At 42.8% G+C, this 24,723-nt stretch overlaps 1 protein-coding gene across 1 annotated transcript in view; it reads right to left on the bottom strand.

The window, feature by feature from the left end:
- The window catches only part of kank4 (KN motif and ankyrin repeat domains 4), a 273,369-nt gene that overhangs the window by 13,070 nt on the left and 235,576 nt on the right, over nucleotides 1-24,723 (bottom strand). The window contains exons 7-10 of the mRNA XM_065009219.1: nucleotides 23,236-23,511; nucleotides 21,802-21,886; nucleotides 17,256-17,475; nucleotides 16,079-16,221 (exon numbers count right to left, since the gene is read on the bottom strand). Coding sequence (XP_064865291.1) covers nucleotides 16,079-16,221; nucleotides 17,256-17,475; nucleotides 21,802-21,886; nucleotides 23,236-23,511 — 724 coding nt within the window. The remainder of the gene's footprint in view (nucleotides 1-16,078; nucleotides 16,222-17,255; nucleotides 17,476-21,801; nucleotides 21,887-23,235; nucleotides 23,512-24,723) is intronic.

The raw sequence follows: 24,723 nt of genomic DNA, 5'->3' as shown, positions 1-24,723 counted from the left end.
CTGCATGCTAGAGTGGATATACAGTCTGTGACTGCATGCTAGAGTGAATATACAGTCTGTGACTGACTGCTAGAGTGAATATACAGTCTGTGACTGACTACATGCTAGAGTGAATATACAGTATGTGACTACATGCTAGAGTGAATATACAGTCTGTGACTGACTGCATGCTAGAGTGAATATACAGTCTGTGACTGACTACATGCTAGAGTGAATATACAGTCTGTGACTGACTACATGCTAGAGTGAATATACAGTCTGTGACTGCATGCTAGAGTGGATATACAGTCTGTGACTGCATGCTAGAGTGAATATACAGTCTGTGACTGACTGCTAGAGTGAATATACAGTCTGTGACTGACTACATGCTAGAGTGAATATACAGTATGTGACTGACTAATAGAGTGAATATACAGTCTGTGACTGACTACATGCTAGAGTGAATATACAGTCTGTGACTGACTGCATGCTAGAGTGAATATACAGTCTGTGACTGACTACATGCTAGAGTGAATATACAGTCTGTGACTGACTGCATGCTAGAGTGAATATACAGTCTGTGACTGACTACATGCTAGAGTGAATATACAGTCTGTGACTGACTGCTAGAGTGGATATACAGTCTGTGACTGCATGCTAGAGTGAATATACAGTCTGTGACTGACTGCTAGAGTGAATATACAGTCTGTGACTGACTACATGCTAGAGTGAATATACAGTATGTGACTACATGCTAGAGTGAATATACAGTCTGTGACTGACTGCATGCTAGAGTGAATATACAGTCTGTGACTACATGCTAGAGTGAATATACAGTCTGTGACTGACTACATGCTAGAGTGAATATACAGTCTGTGACTGACTAATAGAGTGAATATACAGTCTGTGACTGACTACATGCTAGAGTGAATATACAGTCTGTGACTACATGCTAGAGTGAATATACAGTCTGTGACTGACTACATGCTAGAGTGAATATACAGTCTGTGACTACATGCTAGAGTGAATATACAGTCTGTGACTGACTACATGCTAGAGTGAATATACAGTCTGTGACTACATGCTAGAGTGAATATACAGTCTGTGACTGACTGCATGCTAGAGTGAATATACAGTCTGTGACTGACTGCATGCTAGAGTGAATATACAGTCTGTGACTGACTACATGCTAGAGTGAATATACAGTCTGTGACTGACTACATGCTAGAGTGAATATACAGTCTGTGACTGACTAATAGAGTGAATATACAGTCTGTGACTGACTACATGCTAGAGTGAATATACAGTATGTGACTACATGCTAGAGTGAATATACAGTCTGTGACTGACTACATGCTAGAGTGAATATACAGTCTGTGACTACATGCTAGAGTGAATATACAGTCTGTGACTGACTACATGCTAGAGTGAATATACAGTCTATGATTGCATGCTAGAGTGAATATACAGTCTGTGACTGACTGCATGCTAGAGTGAATATACAGTCTGTGACTGACTGCATGCCAGAGTGAATATACAGTCTGTGACTACATGCTAGAGTGAATATACAGTCTGTGACTGACTACATGCTAGAGTGAATATACAGTCTGTGACTGACTACATGCTAGAGTGAATATACAGTCTGTGACTACATGCTAGAGTGAATATACAGTCTGTGACTGACTACATGCTAGAGTGAATATACAGTCTGTGACTGACTAATAGAGTGAATATACAGTCTGTGACTGCATGCTAGAGTGAATATACAGTCTGTGACTGACTACATGCTAGAGTGAATATACAGTCTGTGACTGACTAATAGAGTGAATATACAGTCTGTGACTGACTACATGCTAGAGTGAATATACAGTCTGTGACTGACTAATAGAGTGAATATACAGTCTGTGACTGACTACATGCTAGAGTGAATATACAGTCTGTGACTGACTAATAGAGTGAATATACAGTCTGTGACTGACTGCATGCTAGAGTGAATATACAGTCTGTGACTGACTACATGCTAGAGTGAATATACAGTCTGACTGACTGACTGTCTGCTAGAGTGAATATACAGTCTGTGACTGACTGCTAGAGTGAATATACAGTCTGTGACTGTCTGCTAGAGTGAATATACAGTCTGTGACTGACTGCTAGAGTGAATATACAGTCTGTGACTGACTACATGCTAGAGTGAATATACAGTCTGTGACTGACTGCATGCTAGAGTGAATATACAGTCTGTGACTGACTAATAGAGTGAATATACAGTCTGTGACTGACTACATGCTAGAGTGAATATACAGTCTGTGACTGACTGCATGCTAGAGTGAATATACAGCCTGTGACTGACTACATGCTAGAGTGAATATACAGTCTGTGACTGACTACATGCTAGAGTGAATATACAGTCTGTGACTGCATGCTAGAGTGGATATACAGTCTGTGACTGCATGCTAGAGTGAATATACAGTCTGTGACTGACTGCTAGAGTGAATATACAGTCTGTGACTGACTACATGCTAGAGTGAATATACAGTATGTGACTACATGCTAGAGTGAATATACAGTCTGTGACTGACTGCATGCTAGAGTGAATATACAGTCTGTGACTGACTACATGCTAGAGTGAATATACAGTCTGTGACTGACTGCATGCTAGAGTGAATATACAGTCTGTGACTGACTACATGCTAGAGTGAATATACAGTCTGTGACTGACTGCTAGAGTGGATATACAGTCTGTGACTGCATGCTAGAGTGAATATACAGTCTGTGACTGACTGCTAGAGTGAATATACAGTCTGTGACTGACTACATGCTAGAGTGAATATACAGTATGTGACTACATGCTAGAGTGAATATACAGTCTGTGACTGACTGCATGCTAGAGTGAATATACAGTCTGTGACTACATGCTAGAGTGAATATACAGTATGTGACTACATGCTAGAGTGAATATACAGTCTGTGACTGACTGCATGCTAGAGTGAATATACAGTCTGTGACTGACTACATGCTAGAGTGAATATACAGTCTGTGACTGACTGCATGCTAGAGTGAATATACAGTCTGTGACTGACTACATGCTAGAGTGAATATACAGTCTGTGACTGACTAGAGTGGATATACAGTCTGTGACTGCATGCTAGAGTGAATATACAGTCTGTGACTGACTGCTAGAGTGAATATACAGTCTGTGACTGACTACATGCTAGAGTGAATATACAGTATGTGACTACATGCTAGAGTGAATATACAGTCTGTGACTGACTGCATGCTAGAGTGAATATACAGTCTGTGACTACATGCTAGAGTGAATATACAGTCTGTGACTGACTACATGCTAGAGTGAATATACAGTCTGTGACTGACTAATAGAGTGAATATACAGTCTGTGACTGACTACATGCTAGAGTGAATATACAGTCTGTGACTACATGCTAGAGTGAATATACAGTCTGTGACTGACTACATGCTAGAGTGAATATACAGTCTGTGACTACATGCTAGAGTGAATATACAGTCTGTGACTGACTACATGCTAGAGTGAATATACAGTCTGTGACTACATGCTAGAGTGAATATACAGTCTGTGACTGACTGCATGCTAGAGTGAATATACAGTCTGTGACTGACTGCATGCTAGAGTGAATATACAGTCTGTGACTGACTACATGCTAGAGTGAATATACAGTCTGTGACTGACTACATGCTAGAGTGAATATACAGTCTGTGACTGACTAATAGAGTGAATATACAGTCTGTGACTGACTACATGCTAGAGTGAATATACAGTATGTGACTACATGCTAGAGTGAATATACAGTCTGTGACTGACTACATGCTAGAGTGAATATACAGTCTGTGACTACATGCTAGAGTGAATATACAGTCTGTGACTGACTACATGCTAGAATATACAGTCTATGATTGCATGCTAGAGTGAATATACAGTCTGTGACTGACTGCATGCTAGAGTGAATATACAGTCTGTGACTGACTGCATGCCAGAGTGAATATACAGTCTGTGACTACATGCTAGAGTGAATATACAGTCTGTGACTGACTACATGCTAGAGTGAATATACAGTCTGTGACTGACTACATGCTAGAGTGAATATACAGTCTGTGACTACATGCTAGAGTGAATATACAGTCTGTGACTGACTACATGCTAGAGTGAATATACAGTCTGACTGACTAATAGAGTGAATATACAGTCTGTGACTGCATGCTAGAGTGAATATACAGTCTGTGACTGACTACATGCTAGAGTGAATATACAGTCTGTGACTGACTAATAGAGTGAATATACAGTCTGTGACTGACTACATGCTAGAGTGAATATACAGTCTGTGACTGACTAATAGAGTGAATATACAGTCTGTGACTGACTACATGCTAGAGTGAATATACAGTCTGTGACTGACTAATAGAGTGAATATACAGTCTGTGACTGACTGCATGCTAGAGTGAATATACAGTCTGTGACTGACTACATGCTAGAGTGAATATACAGTCTGTGACTGACTGTCTGCTAGAGTGAATATACAGTCTGTGACTGACTGCTAGAGTGAATATACAGTCTGTGACTGTCTGCTAGAGTGAATATACAGTCTGTGACTGACTGCTAGAGTGAATATACAGTCTGTGACTGACTACATGCTAGAGTGAATATACAGTCTGTGACTGACTGCATGCTAGAGTGAATATACAGTCTGTGACTGACTAATAGAGTGAATATACAGTCTGTGACTGACTACATGCTAGAGTGAATATACAGTATGTGACTACATGCTAGAGTGAATATACAGTCTGTGACTGACTGCATGCTAGAGTGAATATACAGCCTGTGACTGACTACATGCTAGAGTGAATATACAGTCTGTGACTGACTACATGCTAGAGTGAATATACAGTCTGTGACTGCATGCTAGAGTGGATATACAGTCTGTGACTGCATGCTAGAGTGAATATACAGTCTGTGACTGACTGCTAGAGTGAATATACAGTCTGTGACTGACTACATGCTAGAGTGAATATACAGTATGTGACTACATGCTAGAGTGAATATACAGTCTGTGACTGACTGCATGCTAGAGTGAATATACAGTCTGTGACTGACTACATGCTAGAGTGAATATACAGTCTGTGACTGACTGCATGCTAGAGTGAATATACAGTCTGTGACTGACTACATGCTAGAGTGAATATACAGTCTGTGACTGACTGCTAGAGTGGATATACAGTCTGTGACTGCATGCTAGAGTGAATATACAGTCTGTGACTGACTGCTAGAGTGAATATACAGTCTGTGACTGACTACATGCTAGAGTGAATATACAGTATGTGACTACATGCTAGAGTGAATATACAGTCTGTGACTGACTGCATGCTAGAGTGAATATACAGTCTGTGACTACATGCTAGAGTGAATATACAGTCTGTGACTGACTACATGCTAGAGTGAATATACAGTCTGTGACTGACTAATAGAGTGAATATACAGTCTGTGACTGACTACATGCTAGAGTGAATATACAGTATGTGACTACATGCTAGAGTGAATATACAGTCTGTGACTGACTACATGCTAGAGTGAATATACAGTCTGTGACTACATGCTAGAGTGAATATACAGTCTGTGACTGACTACATGCTAGAGTGAATATACAGTCTATGACTGCATGCTAGAGTGAATATACAGTCTGTGACTGACTGCATGCTAGAGTGAATATACAGTCTGTGACTGACTGCATGCTAGAGTGAATATACAGTCTGTGACTACATGCTAGAGTGAATATACAGTCTGTGACTGACTACATGCTAGAGTGAATATACAGTCTGTGACTGACTGCTAGAGTGAATATACAGTCTGTGACTGACTACATGCTAGAGTGAATATACAGTCTGTGACTACATGCTAGAGTGAATATACAGTCTGTGACTGACTACATGCTAGAGTGAATATACAGTCTGTGACTGACTGCTAGAGTGAATATACAGTCTGTGACTGACTACATGCTAGAGTGAATATACAGTCTGTGACTGACTAATAGAGTGAATATACAGTCTGTGACTGCATGCTAGAGTGAATATACAGTCTGTGACTGACTACATGCTAGAGTGAATATACAGTCTGTGACTGACTAATAGAGTGAATATACAGTCTGTGACTGACTACATGCTAGAGTGAATATACAGTCTGTGACTGACTAATAGAGTGAATATACAGTCTGTGACTGACTAATAGAGTGAATATACAGTCTGTGACTGACTACATGCTAGAGTGAATATACAGTCTGTGACTGACTAATAGAGTGAATATACAGTCTGTGACTGACTGCATGCTAGAGTGAATATACAGTCTGTGACTGACTACATGCTAGAGTGAATATACAGTCTGTGACTGACTGTCTGCTAGAGTGAATATACAGTCTGTGACTGACTGCTAGATTGAATATACAGTCTGTGACTGTCTGCTAGAGTGAATATACAGTCTGTGACTGACTGCTAGAGTGAATATACAGTCTGTGACTGACTGCATGCTAGAGTGAATATACAGTCTGTGACTGACTAATAGAGTGAATATACAGTCTGTGACTGACTACATGCTAGAGTGAATATACAGTCTGTGACTGCATGCTAGAGTGAATATACAGTCTGTGACTGACTGCATGCTAGAGTGAATATACAGTCTGTGACTGCATGCTAGAGTGAATATACAGTCTGTGACTGACTAATAGAGTGAATATACAGTCTGTGACTGACTACATGCGAGAGTGAATATACAGTCTGTGACTGACTGCATGCTAGAGTGAATATACAGTCTGTGACTGCATGCTAGAGTGAATATACAGTCTGTGACTGACTGCATGCTAGAGTGAATATACAGTCTGTGACTGACTGCTAGAGTGAATATACAGTCTTTGACTGACTACATGCTAGAGTGAATATACAGTCTGTGACTGACTACATGCTAGAGTGAATATACAGTCTGTGACTGCATGCTAGAGTGAATATACAGTCTGTGACTGACTGCATGCTAGAGTGAATATACAGTCTGTGACTGACTAATAGAGTGAATATACAGTCTGTGACTGACTATATGCTAGAGTGAATATACAGTATGTGACTACATGCTAGAGTGAATATACAGTCTGTGACTGACTACATGCTAGAGTGAATATACAGTCTGTGACTACATGCTAGAGTGAATATACAGTCTGTGACTGACTACATGCTAGAGTGAATATACAGTCTATGATTGCATGCTAGAGTGAATATACAGTCTGTGACTGACTGCATGCTAGAGTGAATATACAGTCTGTGACTGACTGCATGCCAGAGTGAATATACAGTCTGTGACTACATGCTAGAGTGAATATACAGTCTGTGACTGACTACATGCTAGAGTGAATATACAGTCTGTGACTGACTACATGCTAGAGTGAATATACAGTCTGTGACTACATGCTAGAGTGAATATACAGTCTGTGACTGACTACATGCTAGAGTGAATATACAGTCTGTGACTGACTAATAGAGTGAATATACAGTCTGTGACTGCATGCTAGAGTGAATATACAGTCTGTGACTGACTACATGCTAGAGTGAATATACAGTCTGTGACTGACTAATAGAGTGAATATACAGTCTGTGACTGACTACATGCTAGAGTGAATATACAGTCTGTGACTGACTAATAGAGTGAATATACAGTCTGTGACTGACTACATGCTAGAGTGAATATACAGTCTGTGACTGACTAATAGAGTGAATATACAGTCTGTGACTGACTGCATTAGAGTGAGTCTGTGACTGACTACATGCTAGAGTGAATATACAGTCTGTGACTGACTGTCTGCTAGAGTGAATATACAGTCTGTGACTGACTGCTAGAGTGAATATACAGTCTGTGACTGTCTGCTAGAGTGAATATACAGTCTGTGACTGACTGCTAGAGTGAATATACAGTCTGTGACTGACTACATGCTAGAGTGAATATACAGTCTGTGACTGACTGCATGCTAGAGTGAATATACAGTCTGTGACTGACTAATAGAGTGAATATACAGTCTGTGACTGACTACATGCTAGAGTGAATATACAGTATGTGACTACATGCTAGAGTGAATATACAGTCTGTGACTGACTGCATGCTAGAGTGAATATACAGTCTGTGACTGACTACATGCTAGAGTGAATATACAGTCTGTGACTGACTACATGCTAGAGTGAATATACAGTCTGTGACTGCATGCTAGAGTGGATATACAGTCTGTGACTGCATGCTAGAGTGAATATACAGTCTGTGACTGACTGCTAGAGTGAATATACAGTCTGTGACTGACTACATGCTAGAGTGAATATACAGTATGTGACTACATGCTAGAGTGAATATACAGTCTGTGACTGACTGCATGCTAGAGTGAATATACAGTCTGTGACTGACTACATGCTAGAGTGAATATACAGTCTGTGACTGACTGCATGCTAGAGTGAATATACAGTCTGTGACTGACTACATGCTAGAGTGAATATACAGTCTGTGACTGACTGCTAGAGTGGATATACAGTCTGTGACTGCATGCTAGAGTGAATATACAGTCTGTGACTGACTGCTAGAGTGAATATACAGTCTGTGACTGACTACATGCTAGAGTGAATATACAGTATGTGACTACATGCTAGAGTGAATATACAGTCTGTGACTGACTGCATGCTAGAGTGAATATACAGTCTGTGACTACATGCTAGAGTGAATATACAGTCTGTGACTGACTACATGCTAGAGTGAATATACAGTCTGTGACTGACTAATAGAGTGAATATACAGTCTGTGACTGACTACATGCTAGAGTGAATATACAGTATGTGACTACATGCTAGAGTGAATATACAGTCTGTGACTGACTACATGCTAGAGTGAATATACAGTCTGTGACTACATGCTAGAGTGAATATACAGTCTGTGACTGACTACATGCTAGAGTGAATATACAGTCTATGACTGCATGCTAGAGTGAATATACAGTCTGTGACTGACTGCATGCTAGAGTGAATATACAGTCTGTGACTGACTGCATGCTAGAGTGAATATACAGTCTGTGACTACATGCTAGAGTGAATATACAGTCTGTGACTGACTACATGCTAGAGTGAATATACAGTCTGTGACTGACTGCTAGAGTGAATATACAGTCTGTGACTGACTACATGCTAGAGTGAATATACAGTCTGTGACTACATGCTAGAGTGAATATACAGTCTGTGACTGACTACATGCTAGAGTGAATATACAGTCTGTGACTGACTGCTAGAGTGAATATACAGTCTGTGACTGACTACATGCTAGAGTGAATATACAGTCTGTGACTGACTAATAGAGTGAATATACAGTCTGTGACTGCATGCTAGAGTGAATATACAGTCTGTGACTGACTACATGCTAGAGTGAATATACAGTCTGTGACTGACTAATAGAGTGAATATACAGTCTGTGACTGACTACATGCTAGAGTGAATATACAGTCTGTGACTGACTAATAGAGTGAATATACAGTCTGTGACTGACTAATAGAGTGAATATACAGTCTGTGACTGACTACATGCTAGAGTGAATATACAGTCTGTGACTGACTAATAGAGTGAATATACAGTCTGTGACTGACTGCATGCTAGAGTGAATATACAGTCTGTGACTGACTACATGCTAGAGTGAATATACAGTCTGTGACTGACTGTCTGCTAGAGTGAATATACAGTCTGTGACTGACTGCTAGAGTGAATATACAGTCTGTGACTGTCTGCTAGAGTGAATATACAGTCTGTGACTGACTGCTAGAGTGAATATACAGTCTGTGACTGACTACATGCTAGAGTGAATATACAGTCTGTGACTGACTGCATGCTAGAGTGAATATACAGTCTGTGACTGACTAATAGAGTGAATATACAGTCTGTGACTGACTACATGCTAGAGTGAATATACAGTATGTGACTACATGCTAGAGTGAATATACAGTCTGTGACTGACTGCATGCTAGAGTGAATATACAGTCTGTGACTGACTACATGCTAGAGTGAATATACAGTCTGTGACTGACTACATGCTAGAGTGAATATACAGTCTGTGACTGCATGCTAGAGTGGATATACAGTCTGTGACTGCATGCTAGAGTGAATATACAGTCTGTGACTGACTGCTAGAGTGAATATACAGTCTGTGACTGACTACATGCTAGAGTGAATATACAGTATGTGACTACATGCTAGAGTGAATATACAGTCTGTGACTGACTGCATGCTAGAGTGAATATACAGTCTGTGACTGACTACATGCTAGAGTGAATATACAGTCTGTGACTGACTGCATGCTAGAGTGAATATACAGTCTGTGACTGACTACATGCTAGAGTGAATATACAGTCTGTGACTGACTGCTAGAGTGGATATACAGTCTGTGACTGCATGCTAGAGTGAATATACAGTCTGTGACTGACTGCTAGAGTGAATATACAGTCTGTGACTGACTACATGCTAGAGTGAATATACAGTATGTGACTACATGCTAGAGTGAATATACAGTCTGTGACTGACTGCATGCTAGAGTGAATATACAGTCTGTGACTACATGCTAGAGTGAATATACAGTCTGTGACTGACTACATGCTAGAGTGAATATACAGTCTGTGACTGACTAATAGAGTGAATATACAGTCTGTGACTGACTACATGCTAGAGTGAATATACAGTATGTGACTACATGCTAGAGTGAATATACAGTCTGTGACTGACTACATGCTAGAGTGAATATACAGTCTGTGACTACATGCTAGAGTGAATATACAGTCTGTGACTGACTACATGCTAGAGTGAATATACAGTCTATGACTGCATGCTAGAGTGAATATACAGTCTGTGACTGACTGCATGCTAGAGTGAATATACAGTCTGTGACTGACTGCATGCTAGAGTGAATATACAGTCTGTGACTACATGCTAGAGTGAATATACAGTCTGTGACTGACTACATGCTAGAGTGAATATACAGTCTGTGACTGACTGCTAGAGTGAATATACAGTCTGTGACTGACTACATGCTAGAGTGAATATACAGTCTGTGACTACATGCTAGAGTGAATATACAGTCTGTGACTGACTACATGCTAGAGTGAATATACAGTCTGTGACTGACTGCTAGAGTGAATATACAGTCTGTGACTGACTACATGCTAGAGTGAATATACAGTCTGTGACTGACTAATAGAGTGAATATACAGTCTGTGACTGCATGCTAGAGTGAATATACAGTCTGTGACTGACTACATGCTAGAGTGAATATACAGTCTGTGACTGACTAATAGAGTGAATATACAGTCTGTGACTGACTACATGCTAGAGTGAATATACAGTCTGTGACTGACTAATAGAGTGAATATACAGTCTGTGACTGACTAATAGAGTGAATATACAGTCTGTGACTGACTACATGCTAGAGTGAATATACAGTCTGTGACTGACTAATAGAGTGAATATACAGTCTGTGACTGACTGCATGCTAGAGTGAATATACAGTCTGTGACTGACTACATGCTAGAGTGAATATACAGTCTGTGACTGACTGTCTGCTAGAGTGAATATACAGTCTGTGACTGACTGCTAGATTGAATATACAGTCTGTGACTGTCTGCTAGAGTGAATATACAGTCTGTGACTGACTGCTAGAGTGAATATACAGTCTGTGACTGACTGCATGCTAGAGTGAATATACAGTCTGTGACTGACTAATAGAGTGAATATACAGTCTGTGACTGACTACATGCTAGAGTGAATATACAGTCTGTGACTGCATGCTAGAGTGAATATACAGTCTGTGACTGACTGCATGCTAGAGTGAATATACAGTCTGTGACTGCATGCTAGAGTGAATATACAGTCTGTGACTGACTAATAGAGTGAATATACAGTCTGTGACTGACTACATGCGAGAGTGAATATACAGTCTGTGACTGACTGCATGCTAGAGTGAATATACAGTCTGTGACTGCATGCTAGAGTGAATATACAGTCTGTGACTGACTGCATGCTAGAGTGAATATACAGTCTGTGACTGACTGCTAGAGTGAATATACAGTCTTTGACTGACTACATGCTAGAGTGAATATACAGTCTGTGACTGACTACATGCTAGAGTGAATATACAGTCTGTGACTGCATGCTAGAGTGAATATACAGTCTGTGACTGACTGCATGCTAGAGTGAATATACAGTCTGTGACTGACTAATAGAGTGAATATACAGTCTGTGACTGACTACATGCTAGAGTGAATATACAGTATGTGACTACATGCTAGAGTGAATATACAGTCTGTGACTGACTACATGCTAGAGTGAATATACAGTCTGTGACTACATGCTAGAGTGAATATACAGTCTGTGACTGACTACATGCTAGAGTGAATATACAGTCTATGATTGCATGCTAGAGTGAATATACAGTCTGTGACTGACTGCATGCTAGAGTGAATATACAGTCTGTGACTGACTGCATGCCAGAGTGAATATACAGTCTGTGACTACATGCTAGAGTGAATATACAGTCTGTGACTGACTACATGCTAGAGTGAATATACAGTCTGTGACTGACTACATGCTAGAGTGAATATACAGTCTGTGACTACATGCTAGAGTGAATATACAGTCTGTGACTGACTACATGCTAGAGTGAATATACAGTCTGTGACTGACTAATAGAGTGAATATACAGTCTGTGACTGCATGCTAGAGTGAATATACAGTCTGTGACTGACTACATGCTAGAGTGAATATACAGTCTGTGACTGACTAATAGAGTGAATATACAGTCTGTGACTGACTACATGCTAGAGTGAATATACAGTCTGTGACTGACTAATAGAGTGAATATACAGTCTGTGACTGACTACATGCTAGAGTGAATATACAGTCTGTGACTGACTAATAGAGTGAATATACAGTCTGTGACTGACTGCATGCTAGAGTGAATATACAGTCTGTGACTGACTACATGCTAGAGTGAATATACAGTCTGTGACTGACTGTCTGCTAGAGTGAATATACAGTCTGTGACTGACTGCTAGAGTGAATATACAGTCTGTGACTGTCTGCTAGAGTGAATATACAGTCTGTGACTGACTGCTAGAGTGAATATACAGTCTGTGACTGACTACATGCTAGAGTGAATATACAGTCTGTGACTGACTGCATGCTAGAGTGAATATACAGTCTGTGACTGACTAATAGAGTGAATATACAGTCTGTGACTGACTACATGCTAGAGTGAATATACAGTATGTGACTACATGCTAGAGTGAATATACAGTCTGTGACTGACTGCATGCTAGAGTGAATATACAGTCTGTGACTGACTACATGCTAGAGTGAATATACAGTCTGTGACTGACTACATGCTAGAGTGAATATACAGTCTGTGACTGCATGCTAGAGTGGATATACAGTCTGTGACTGCATGCTAGAGTGAATATACAGTCTGTGACTGACTGCTAGAGTGAATATACAGTCTGTGACTGACTACATGCTAGAGTGAATATACAGTATGTGACTACATGCTAGAGTGAATATACAGTCTGTGACTGACTGCATGCTAGAGTGAATATACAGTCTGTGACTGACTACATGCTAGAGTGAATATACAGTCTGTGACTGACTGCATGCTAGAGTGAATATACAGTCTGTGACTGACTACATGCTAGAGTGAATATACAGTCTGTGACTGACTGCTAGAGTGGATATACAGTCTGTGACTGCATGCTAGAGTGAATATACAGTCTGTGACTGACTGCTAGAGTGAATATACAGTCTGTGACTGACTACATGCTAGAGTGAATATACAGTATGTGACTACATGCTAGAGTGAATATACAGTCTGTGACTGACTGCATGCTAGAGTGAATATACAGTCTGTGACTACATGCTAGAGTGAATATACAGTCTGTGACTGACTACATGCTAGAGTGAATATACAGTCTGTGACTGACTAATAGAGTGAATATACAGTCTGTGACTGACTACATGCTAGAGTGAATATACAGTATGTGACTACATGCTAGAGTGAATATACAGTCTGTGACTGACTACATGCTAGAGTGAATATACAGTCTGTGACTACATGCTAGAGTGAATATACAGTCTGTGACTGACTACATGCTAGAGTGAATATACAGTCTATGACTGCATGCTAGAGTGAATATACAGTCTGTGACTGACTGCATGCTAGAGTGAATATACAGTCTGTGACTGACTGCATGCTAGAGTGAATATACAGTCTGTGACTACATGCTAGAGTGAATATACAGTCTGTGACTGACTACATGCTAGAGTGAATATACAGTCTGTGACTGACTGCTAGAGTGAATATACAGTCTGTGACTGACTACATGCTAGAGTGAATATACAGTCTGTGACTACATGCTAGAGTGAATATACAGTCTGTGACTGACTACATGCTAGAGTGAATATACAGTCTGTGACTGACTGCTAGAGTGAATATACAGTCTGTGACTGACTACATGCTAGAGTGAATATACAGTCTGTGACTGACTAATAGAGTGAATATACAGTCTGTGACTGCATGCTAGAGTGAATATACAGTCTGTGACTGACTACATGCTAGAGTGAATATACAGTCTGTGACTGACTAATAGAGTGAATATACAGTCTGTGACTGACTACATGCTAGAGTGAATATACAGTCTGTGACTGACTAATAGAGTGAATATACAGTCTGTGACTGACTAATAGAGTGAATATACAGTCTGTGACTGACTACATGCTAGAGTGAATATACAGTCTGTGACTGACTAATAGAGTGAATATACAGTCTGTGACTGACTGCATGCTAGAGTGAATATACAGTCTGTGACTGACTACATGCTAGAGTGAATATACAGTCTGTGACTGACTGTCTGCTAGAGTGAATATACAGTCTGTGACTGACTGCTAGATTGAATATACAGTCTGTGACTGTCTGCTAGAGTGAATATACAGTCTGTGACTGACTGCTAGAGTGAATATACAGTCTGTGACTGACTGCATGCTAGAGTGAATATACAGTCTGTGACTGACTAATAGAGTGAATATACAGTCTGTGACTGACTACATGCTAGAGTGAATATACAGTCTGTGACTGCATGCTAGAGTGAATATACAGTCTGTGACTGACTGCATGCTAGAGTGAATATACAGTCTGTGACTGACTGTCTGCTAGAGTGAATATACAGTCTGTGACTGACTGCTAGATTGAATATACAGTCTGTGACTGTCTGCTAGAGTGAATATACAGTCTGTGACTGACTGCTAGAGTGAATATACAGTCTGTGACTGACTGCATGCTAGAGTGAATATACAGTCTGTGACTGACTAATAGAGTGAATATACAGTCTGTGACTGACTACATGCGAGAGTGAATATACAGTCTGTGACTGACTGCATGCTAGAGTGAATATACAGTCTGTGACTGCATGCTAGAGTGAATATACAGTCTGTGACTGACTGCATGCTAGAGTGAATATACAGTCTGTGACTGACTGCTAGAGTGAATATACAGTCTTTGACTGACTACATGCTAGAGTGAATATACAGTCTGTGACTGACTACATGCTAGAGTGAATATACAGTCTGTGACTGACTGCTAGAGTGAATATACAGTCTGTGACTGACTACATGCTAGAGTGAATATACAGTCTGTGACTGACTAATAGAGTGAATATACAGTCTGTGACTGACTGCATGCTAGAGTGAATATACAGTCTGTGACTGACTACATGGTAGAGTGAATATACAGTCTGTGACTGACTGCTAGAGTGAATATACAGTCTGTGACTGACTGCATGCTAGAGTGAATATACAGTCTGTGACTGACTGCTAGAGTGAATATACAGTCTGTGACTACATGCTAGAGTGAATATACAGTCTGTGACTGCATGCTAAAGTGAATATACAGTCTGTGACTGCATACCAGAGGGAATATACAATGAGTAGTGGTTCAGTGTTAGTGTGTGAGTGTACAATGAGATAGAGTACATGTTGTGTGTACCTGGCTGGCTTGGGCATTGACATCTCCCTGTCTCAGTAGCTGTAGAGCCACCTCCATGTCGTCTGATCCATCAGCAGCTGTCAGAGAGGCCAGCATCACCGCTGTGTAGCCTGCTTTGTTCTGGGTGTCCACCTCACACAGACCTACAGACACACAGACACACAGACACACACACACACACACACACACACACACACACACACACACACACACACACACATAGACCATATATGGCATTGGGTCAGTGGTGTAAAGTACTTAAGTAAAACTATTATTTTAAGTACTACTTAGGTATTTTTTGGGGGTACCCATACTTTACTTTACTATTTATATTTTACTTTTACTCCACTACATTCCTAAAGAAAATAATACATACATTTTCCCTGAAAACAAAAAGTGCTCAGTACATTTTGAATGCTTAGCAGGACAGGAAAATGGCCCAATTCAAGCACTTATCAAGAGAACATCCCTGGTCATCCCTACTGGCTCTGATCAGATGCTTCATTTGTAAATTACGTCTGAGTGTTGGAGTGTGCTCCTGGCTATCCATACATTTAAAAAACGAGAAGATTGTGCAATCTGGTTTGCTTAATATAAAGAATGTGAAATGATTTATACTTTTACTTTTGATATTTAAGTATAATTTAGCAATTACATTCACTTTTGATACTTACGTAATATTTAACTGGGAGACTTTCACTTTTACTTGAGTCATTTTCTATTAAGACATCTTCACTTTTACTGAAGTGTGACAATTGAGTACTTTTTGCACCTCTGCATTCGATCAGAGACAAATCTGGCATTGACACACTCCAAGTCTTGTTCACTATTGGTTTCAGAACAAACGTGAGAAAGCCATAAATATCGTTTCAGTAAAAAAGGGTTGAGGCAGGGAGTAGGGACTGATAAAAAGGGGGTGTGAGATAGTGGAGAGTGAGAGGGTTGTAGAAAGGTGTAGAAACATATCATACCAGTGTGTTGTAGAAAGGTGTAGAAACATATCATACCAGTGTGTTGTAGAAAGGTGTACAAACATATCATACCAGTGTGTTGTAGAAAGGTGTAGAAACATATCATACCAGTGTGTTGTAGAAAGGTGGATGAATATCCCATACCAGTGTGTTGTAGAAACATATCATACCAGTGTGTTGTAGAAAGGTGGATGAATATCCCATACCAGTGTCCAGCAGCAGTTTGACCACAGGGAAGTTGGAGTGGGACACGCTGTAGTGGAGCGCTGTGTTGCCGTTACCATCAGCCAGGTTTACGATGTAACGCAGGAGGGTTGGCGTGGCGATGCCCACCTCTCTCAGGTAGAGGGTGACAGTGTCGGCCATTGAGTCCTTCTGACTGGACACACGGAACCACTCCTGGTACAACACGGTCAGGATGTGTCTCTGAAGACAGGGAGAGAGCACACACACTATTAGAGATGACAAACATTGAGACACATGGAACCACTCCTGGTACAACACCATCACAAGACTCTATAAAAAGGGGGAAACAAGGGTAAAGTTAGGTTGAGAGTTGAAGCTAGGGTTAGGTTGAGGGTTGAGAGTTGAAGCTAGGGATAGGTTGAGGGTTGAGGTTTGAAACTAGGGTTAGGTTGAGGGTTGAAGGTAGGGTTAGGTTGAGGGTTGAGGTTTGAAGCTAGGGTTAGGTTGAGGGTTGAAGCTAGGGTTAGGTTGAGGGTTGAAGCTATGGTTAGGTTGAGGGTTGAGGGTTGAAGCTAGGGTTAGGTTGAGGGTTGAAGCTAGGGTTAGGTTGAAGGTAGGGTTAGGTTGAGGGTTGAGGGTTGAAGCTAGGGTTCGGTTGAGGGTTGAAGGTAGGGTTAGGTTGAGGGTTGAGGTTTGAAGCTAGGGTTAGGTTAAAGGGTTGAAGGTAGGGTTAGGTTGAGGATTGAAGCTAGGGTTCGGTTGAGGGTTGAAGGTAGGGTTAGGTTGAGGGTTGAAGATAGGGTTAGGTTGAGAGTTGAAGCTAGGGTTAGGTTGAGGGTTGAAGCTAGGGTTAGGTTGAGGGTTGAAGATAGGGTTAGGTTGAGGGTTGAAGTTAGGTTTAGGTTGAGGGTTGAGGGTTGAAGATAGGGTTAGGTTGAGAGTTGAAGCTAGGGTTAGGTTGAGGGTTGAAGCTAGGGTTAGGTTGAGGGTTGAAGGTAGGGTTAGGTTGAGGGTTGAAGCTAGGGTTAGGTTGAGGGTTTGAAGCTAGGGTTAGGTTGAGGGTTGAAGCTAGGGTTAGGTTGAGGGTTGAAGGTAGGGTTAGGTTGAGGGTTGAGGGTTGAAGCTAGGGTTAGGTTTAGGGTTGAAGCTAGGGTTCATAGTGGAGCTGGGAGACAGATGGAGGGACGTAGTGGAGCTGGGATACAGATGGAGTGACATAGTGGAGCTGGGAGACAGATGGAGGGACATAGTGGAGTTGGGAGACAGATGGACGGACATAGTGGAGCTGGGAGACAGATGGAGGGTTCATAGTGGAGCTGGGAGACAGATGAAGGGACATAGTGGAGCTGGGAGACAGATGGAGGGTTCATAGTGGAGCTGGGAGACAGATGGAGGGTTCATAGTGGAGCTGGGAGACCGATGGAGGGTTCATAGTGGAGCTGGGAGACAGATGGAGGGACATAGTGGAGCTGGGAGACAGATGGAGGGTTCATAGTGGAGCTGGGAGACAGATGGAGGGTTCATAGTGGAGTTGGGAGACAGATGGAGGGTTCATAGTGGAGCTGGGAGACAGGTGGAGGGACATAGTGGAGCTGGGAGACAGATGGAGGGTTCATAGTGGAGCTGGGAGACAGATGGAGGGACATAGTGGAGTTGGGAAACAGATGGAGGGACATAGTGGAGCTGGGAGACAGATGGAGGGACATAGTGGAGCTGGGAGACAGATGGAGGGACATAGTGGAGTTGGGAGACAGATGGAGGGAAATAGTGGAGCTGGGAGACAGATGGAGGGACATAGTGGAGTTGGGAGACAGATGGAGGGACATAGTGGAGTTGGGAGACAGATGGAGGTACATAGTGGAGCTGGGAGACAGATGGAGGGACATAGTGGAGCTGGGAGACAGATGGAGGGGACATAGTGGAGCTGGGAGACAGATGTAGGGTTCATAGTGGAGCTGAGAGACAGATGGAGGGACATAGTGGAGCTGGGAGACAGATGTAGGGTTCATAGTGGAGCTGAGAGACAGATGGAGGGACATAGTGGAGCTGGGAGACAGATGGAGGGACATAGTGGAGCTGGGAGACAGATGTAGGGTTCATAGTGGAGCTGAGAGACAGATGGAGGGCTCATAGTGGAGCTGGGAGACAGATGGAGGGACGTAGTGGAGCTGGGATACAGATGGAGTGACATAGTGGAGCTGGGAGACAGATGGAGGGACATAGTGGAGTTGGGAGACAGATGGATGGACATAGTGGAGCTGGGAGACAGATGGAGGGTTCATAGTGGAGCTGGGAGACAGATGAAGGGACATAGTGGAGCTGGGAGACAGATGGAGGGTTCATAGTGGAGCTGGGAGACAGATGGAGGGTTCATAGTGGAGCTGGGAGACCGATGGAGGGTTCATAGTGGAGCTGGGAGACAGATGGAGGGACATAGTGGAGCTGGGAGACAGATGGAGGGTTCATAGTGGAGTTGGGAGACAGATGGAGGGTTCATAGTGGAGCTGGGAGACAGGTGGAGGGACATAGTGGAGCTGGGAGACAGATGGAGGGTTCATAGTGGAGCTGGGAGACAGATGGAGGGACATAGTGGAGTTGGGAAACAGATGGAGGGACATAGTGGAGCTGGGAGACAGATGGAGGGACATAGTGGAGCTGGGAGACAGATGGAGGGACATAGTGGAGCTGGGAGACAGATGGAGGGTTCATAGTGGAGCTGGGAGACAGATGGAGGGGTGTAGTGGAGCTGGGAGACAGATGGAGGGTTCATAGTGGAGCTGAGAGACAGATGGAGGGTTCATAGTGGAGCTGGGAGACAGATGGAGGGTTAATAGTGGAGCTGGAAGACAGATGGAGGGTTCATAGTGGAGCTGGGAGACAGATGGAGGGACATAGTGGAGCTGGGAGACAGATGGAGGGTTCATAGTGGAGCTGGGAGACAGGTGGAGGGACATAGTGGAGCTGGGAGACAGATGGAGGGTTCATAGTGGAGCTGGGAGACAGATGGAGGGCTCATAGTGGAGCTGGGAGACAGATGGAGGGTTCATAGTGGAGCTGGGAGACAGATGGAGGGTTCATAGTGGAGCTGGGAGACAGATGGAGGGCTCATAGTGGAGCTGGGAGACAGATGGAGGGTTCATAGTGGAGCTGGGAGACAGATGGAGGGCTCATAGTGGAGCTGGGAGACAGATGGAGGGTTCATATTGGAGCTGGGAGACAGATGGAGGGTTCATAGTGGAGCTGGGAGACAGATGGAGGGACATAGTGGAGCTGGGAGACAGATGTAGGGTTCATAGTGGAGCTGGGAGACAGATGGAGGGACATAGTGGAGTTGGGAGACAGATGGAGGGACATAGTGGAGCTGGGAGACAGATGGAGGGACATAGTGGAGCTGGGAGACAGATGGAGGGACATAGTGGAGTTGGGAGACAGATGGAGGGACATAGTGGAGCTGGGAGACAGATGGAGGGACATAGTGGAGCTGGGAGACAGATGGAGGGTTCATAGTGGAGCTGGGAGACAGATGGAGGGGTGTAGTGGAGCTGGGAGACAGATGGAGGGTTCATAGTGGAGCTGAGAGACAGATGGAGGGTTCATAGTGGAGCTGGGAGACAGATGGAGGGTTAATAGTGGAGCTGGAAGACAGATGGAGGGTTCATAGTGGAGCTGGGAGACAGATGGAGGGACATAGTGGAGCTGGGAGACAGATGGAGGGACATAGTGGAGCTGGGAGACAGATGGAGGGTTCATAGTGGAGCTGGGAGACAGGTGGAGGGACATAGTGGAGCTGGGAGACAGATGGAGGGTTCATAGTGGAGCTGGGAGACAGATGGAGGGCTCATAGTGGAGCTGGGAGACAGATGTAGGGTTCATAGTGGAGCTGAGAGACAGATGGAGGGACATAGTGGAGCTGGGAGACAGATGGAGGGACATAGTGGAGCTGGGAGACAGATGGAGGGACATAGTGGAGCTGGGAGACAGATGGAGGGACATAGTGGAGTTGGGAGACAGATGGAGGGACATAGTGGAGCTGGGAGACAGATGGAGGGACATAGTGGAGTTGGGAGACAGATGGAGGGTTCATAGTGGAGCTGGGAGACAGATGGAGGGACATAGTGGAGCTGGGAGACAGATGGAGGGTTCATAGTAGAGCTGGGAGACAGATGTAGGGACATAGTGGACCTGGGAGACAGATGGAGGGCTCATAATGGACCTGGGAGACAGATGGAGGGTTCATAGTGGAGCTGGAAGACAGATGGAGGGTTCATATTGGAGCTGGGAGACACATGGACGGACATAGTGGAGCTGGGAGACAGATGGAGGGACATAGTGGAGCTGGGAGACAGATGGAGGGACATAGTGGAGCTGGGAGACAGATGGAGGGTTCATAGTGGAGCTGGGAGACAGATGGAGGGACATAGTGGAGCTGGAAGACAGATGGAGGGTTTATAGTGTGAAGACTGGTGGGGTCGGAGTCCCGCACAGGCCGGGGATCACATTATGTGACAAGGATGGCAACCAACCTCATGCAATACTGTTTCGACTTTAGAGGGGAAATGTTCTTACCATTTCTTTATCAGGGGTTGCCACCTCTGCCATACGATCCTTAATGTAGTGACACGCCTCCATGAAGTCCTTATCTATCGTCTCCCTTTGTGAACATAATATTACATTCAGCCACTTGTCATAACATAATATTTAGCTACCTTACATAACATTTAGTCACCTTTCATAACATAGCATAACATTTAGTCACCTTTCATAGCATAACATAACATTTAGTCACCTTTCATAACATAATATTTAGCCACCTTACATAACATTTAGTCACCTTTCATAGCATAACGTAACATTTAGTCACCTTTCAGAACATAATATTTAGTCACCTTACATAACATTTAGTCACCTTTCATAGCATAACGTAACATTTAGTCACCTTTCAGAACATAATATTTAGCCACCTTTCATAACATAACATTTAGTCACCTTTCATAACATAATATTTAGCCACCTTACATAACATTTAGTCACCTTTAATAACATAATATTTAGTCACCTTTCATAATATAGCATAACATTTAGACACTTTTCATAACATAACATTTAGTCGCTTTTCATAGCATAATATTTAGTCACCTTTCATTACGTAACATAACATTTAGACACGTTTCATAACATAATATACTATTTAGTCACCTTTCATAACATAACATTTAGTCACCTTTCATAACATAACATAATATTTAGTCACCTTTCCTAACAATTCATAAGACAGACATATTTTAGTAGTGCTGCAATGGTCGAGTTAATTATAATAAATGGTAGTCGGGAAATGAAGTGTTTCAAAAGATGTCAGGCCTTGTGATAGTCATACAGTAGATCAGCATTAGAAGCAAACCCCCCGAGGGCCTGTTCTGAGACGTCAACATATCCCACACATCCTCCCTGTCACTGAATCATGCCTCACTCTGTGTGTGTGTGTGTGTGTGTGTGTGTGTGTGTGTGTGTGTGTGTGTGTGTGTGTGTGTGTGTGTGTGTGTGTGTGTGTGTGTGTGTGTGCACGCAGCGGAAGGGGTCAGCTCTTGGGGCCAGACCATTATAGGGCCGGGCCCCAGCAGAAGACTGCTTTTGTATTAATGTTTCACTCAGCACCTCTCATTCTGCTCTCATTTGCCCTGAAGACTCTAGACCGAAGGCTCTACACTGAAGGCTCCAGGCAGGATGCAGCTGGCCCTCACCTGAACAAAGACCTGGATTGTGTGTCTGACATCAGAGACTAGAGTAGACACATTGGGGATGAAGGATGGACTTAGGCTGCCATAAGGAGACCTCTGTGGGATGAGAGGGGTCTGAATAGAGGGGCCATTTATACTTGTTCGGCTAACTGTATATTTTCTTTGCAGATGGTTTATTCACAGTTAATGTCATTTCAGAAGACCTCCACTGAGATGGACATTTTCTGCAAAAGATAAGAACCTTGATAAAGAAGTCCTGTCTCACCCTGCTTCTGGCTGCTCCTCCAGGAGTGCCTGGCTGGACTCTGGGTCTTGAGGGTCTCCCTGGCCCTCTGTCTCCCCAGCCTGAGGGCCTGCTCCCTGGGCCATCTCTCCTGTGGCAGTGTCCTCTCCCTGGCCCTGGGATTCTCCAGCTTCCTCCTCCTGCTCCTCCTCCTTCCCCTGATCCTCCTGCATCTCCTCAGGCTCAGAGCTGTCCACCTCCTCGGCCTCCTCCTTCTCCTCCCCGCTCGACTCCTCCTCACTGGAGGTGGTCTCATACCTGGTCATTAACAACAACACAAACAAACAGCATCAATGAGACGACTGAAGTTCCAAGAGACTTACCAAGTACCAAGATATGACAAGAAAAGGACCCATGTGTTCTGGCTATTTACTCACAGGGCTGGACATTTACCTTACATTGATGTGTAACATCTTGGAATCTGTGAGCAGTGAGAACATGGCCTTGAGAAGTATATTGAGGGACATTCATCTTTAGGATGTTATGAATAGATGGTTCATGGAACTTCTATAGGGCCCTTGATCAGAAAGGCTAAGGTCAGGCAGAGAATACTATTCCTTCATGGATGTTTGTGAACCGATCTTTCAGGAGCCACAGACTTCCCAGAATTCCTAAGGGAGAGGGGCGAATAGAGGCAGTGTAAGGAGAGTTCATGTGATCAGAGTCTGAAGGAGGGAAGTCTGTGCTGTGTTCTCAAGGCTGTGTGTATGTTTGTGTGTGTGTTTTCTCAAGGCTATGTTGTGATTAGGAACAGGGAGGGCATGGAGGAAACATCTGAGCAGAGGCATGATAAACAGCACCCACATCCTGGTTTAGCTCAGGGGTTAGGGGTAACCATAACCTGACACAGTAAACCCTTTAGAAATCTAAAAGGTGAGAATATTCCATTCAGAAACAGTTGACGAAATCGATACAGTTGAAGTCGGAAGTTTACGTACACCTTAGCCAAAAACATTTAAACTCAGTTTTCACAATTCCTGACATTTAATCCTACTAAAGATTCCCTGTCTTAGGTCAGTTAGGATCATCACTTTATTTTAACAATGTGAAATGTCAGAATAATAGTAGAAAGAATGATTTATTTCAGCTTTTATTTCTTTCATCACATTCCCAGTGGGTCAGAAGTTTACATACACTCAATTAGTATTTGGTAGCATTGCCTTTAAATTGTTTAACTTGGGTCAAACATTTCAGGTAGCCTTCCACAAGCTTCCCACAATAAGTTGGGTGAATGTTGGTCCATTCCACATGACAGAGCTGATGTAACTGAGTCAGGTTTGTAGACCTCCTTGCTCGCACACGCTTTTTCAGTTCTGCCCACACATTTTCTATAGGATTGAGTTCAGGGCTTTGTGATGGCCACTCCAATACCTTGACTTTGTTGTCCTTAAGCCATTTTGCCACAACTTTGGAAGTATGCTTGGGGTCATTGTCCATTTGGAAGACCCATTTGCGACCAAGCTTTAAGAT

This window comes from Oncorhynchus nerka, linkage group LG24 (assembly GCF_034236695.1).
Source record: "Oncorhynchus nerka isolate Pitt River linkage group LG24, Oner_Uvic_2.0, whole genome shotgun sequence".
In the NCBI taxonomy this organism is placed as follows: Eukaryota; Metazoa; Chordata; class Actinopteri; order Salmoniformes; family Salmonidae; genus Oncorhynchus; species Oncorhynchus nerka.
This window is presented reverse-complemented; position numbering and strand designations above follow the sequence as displayed.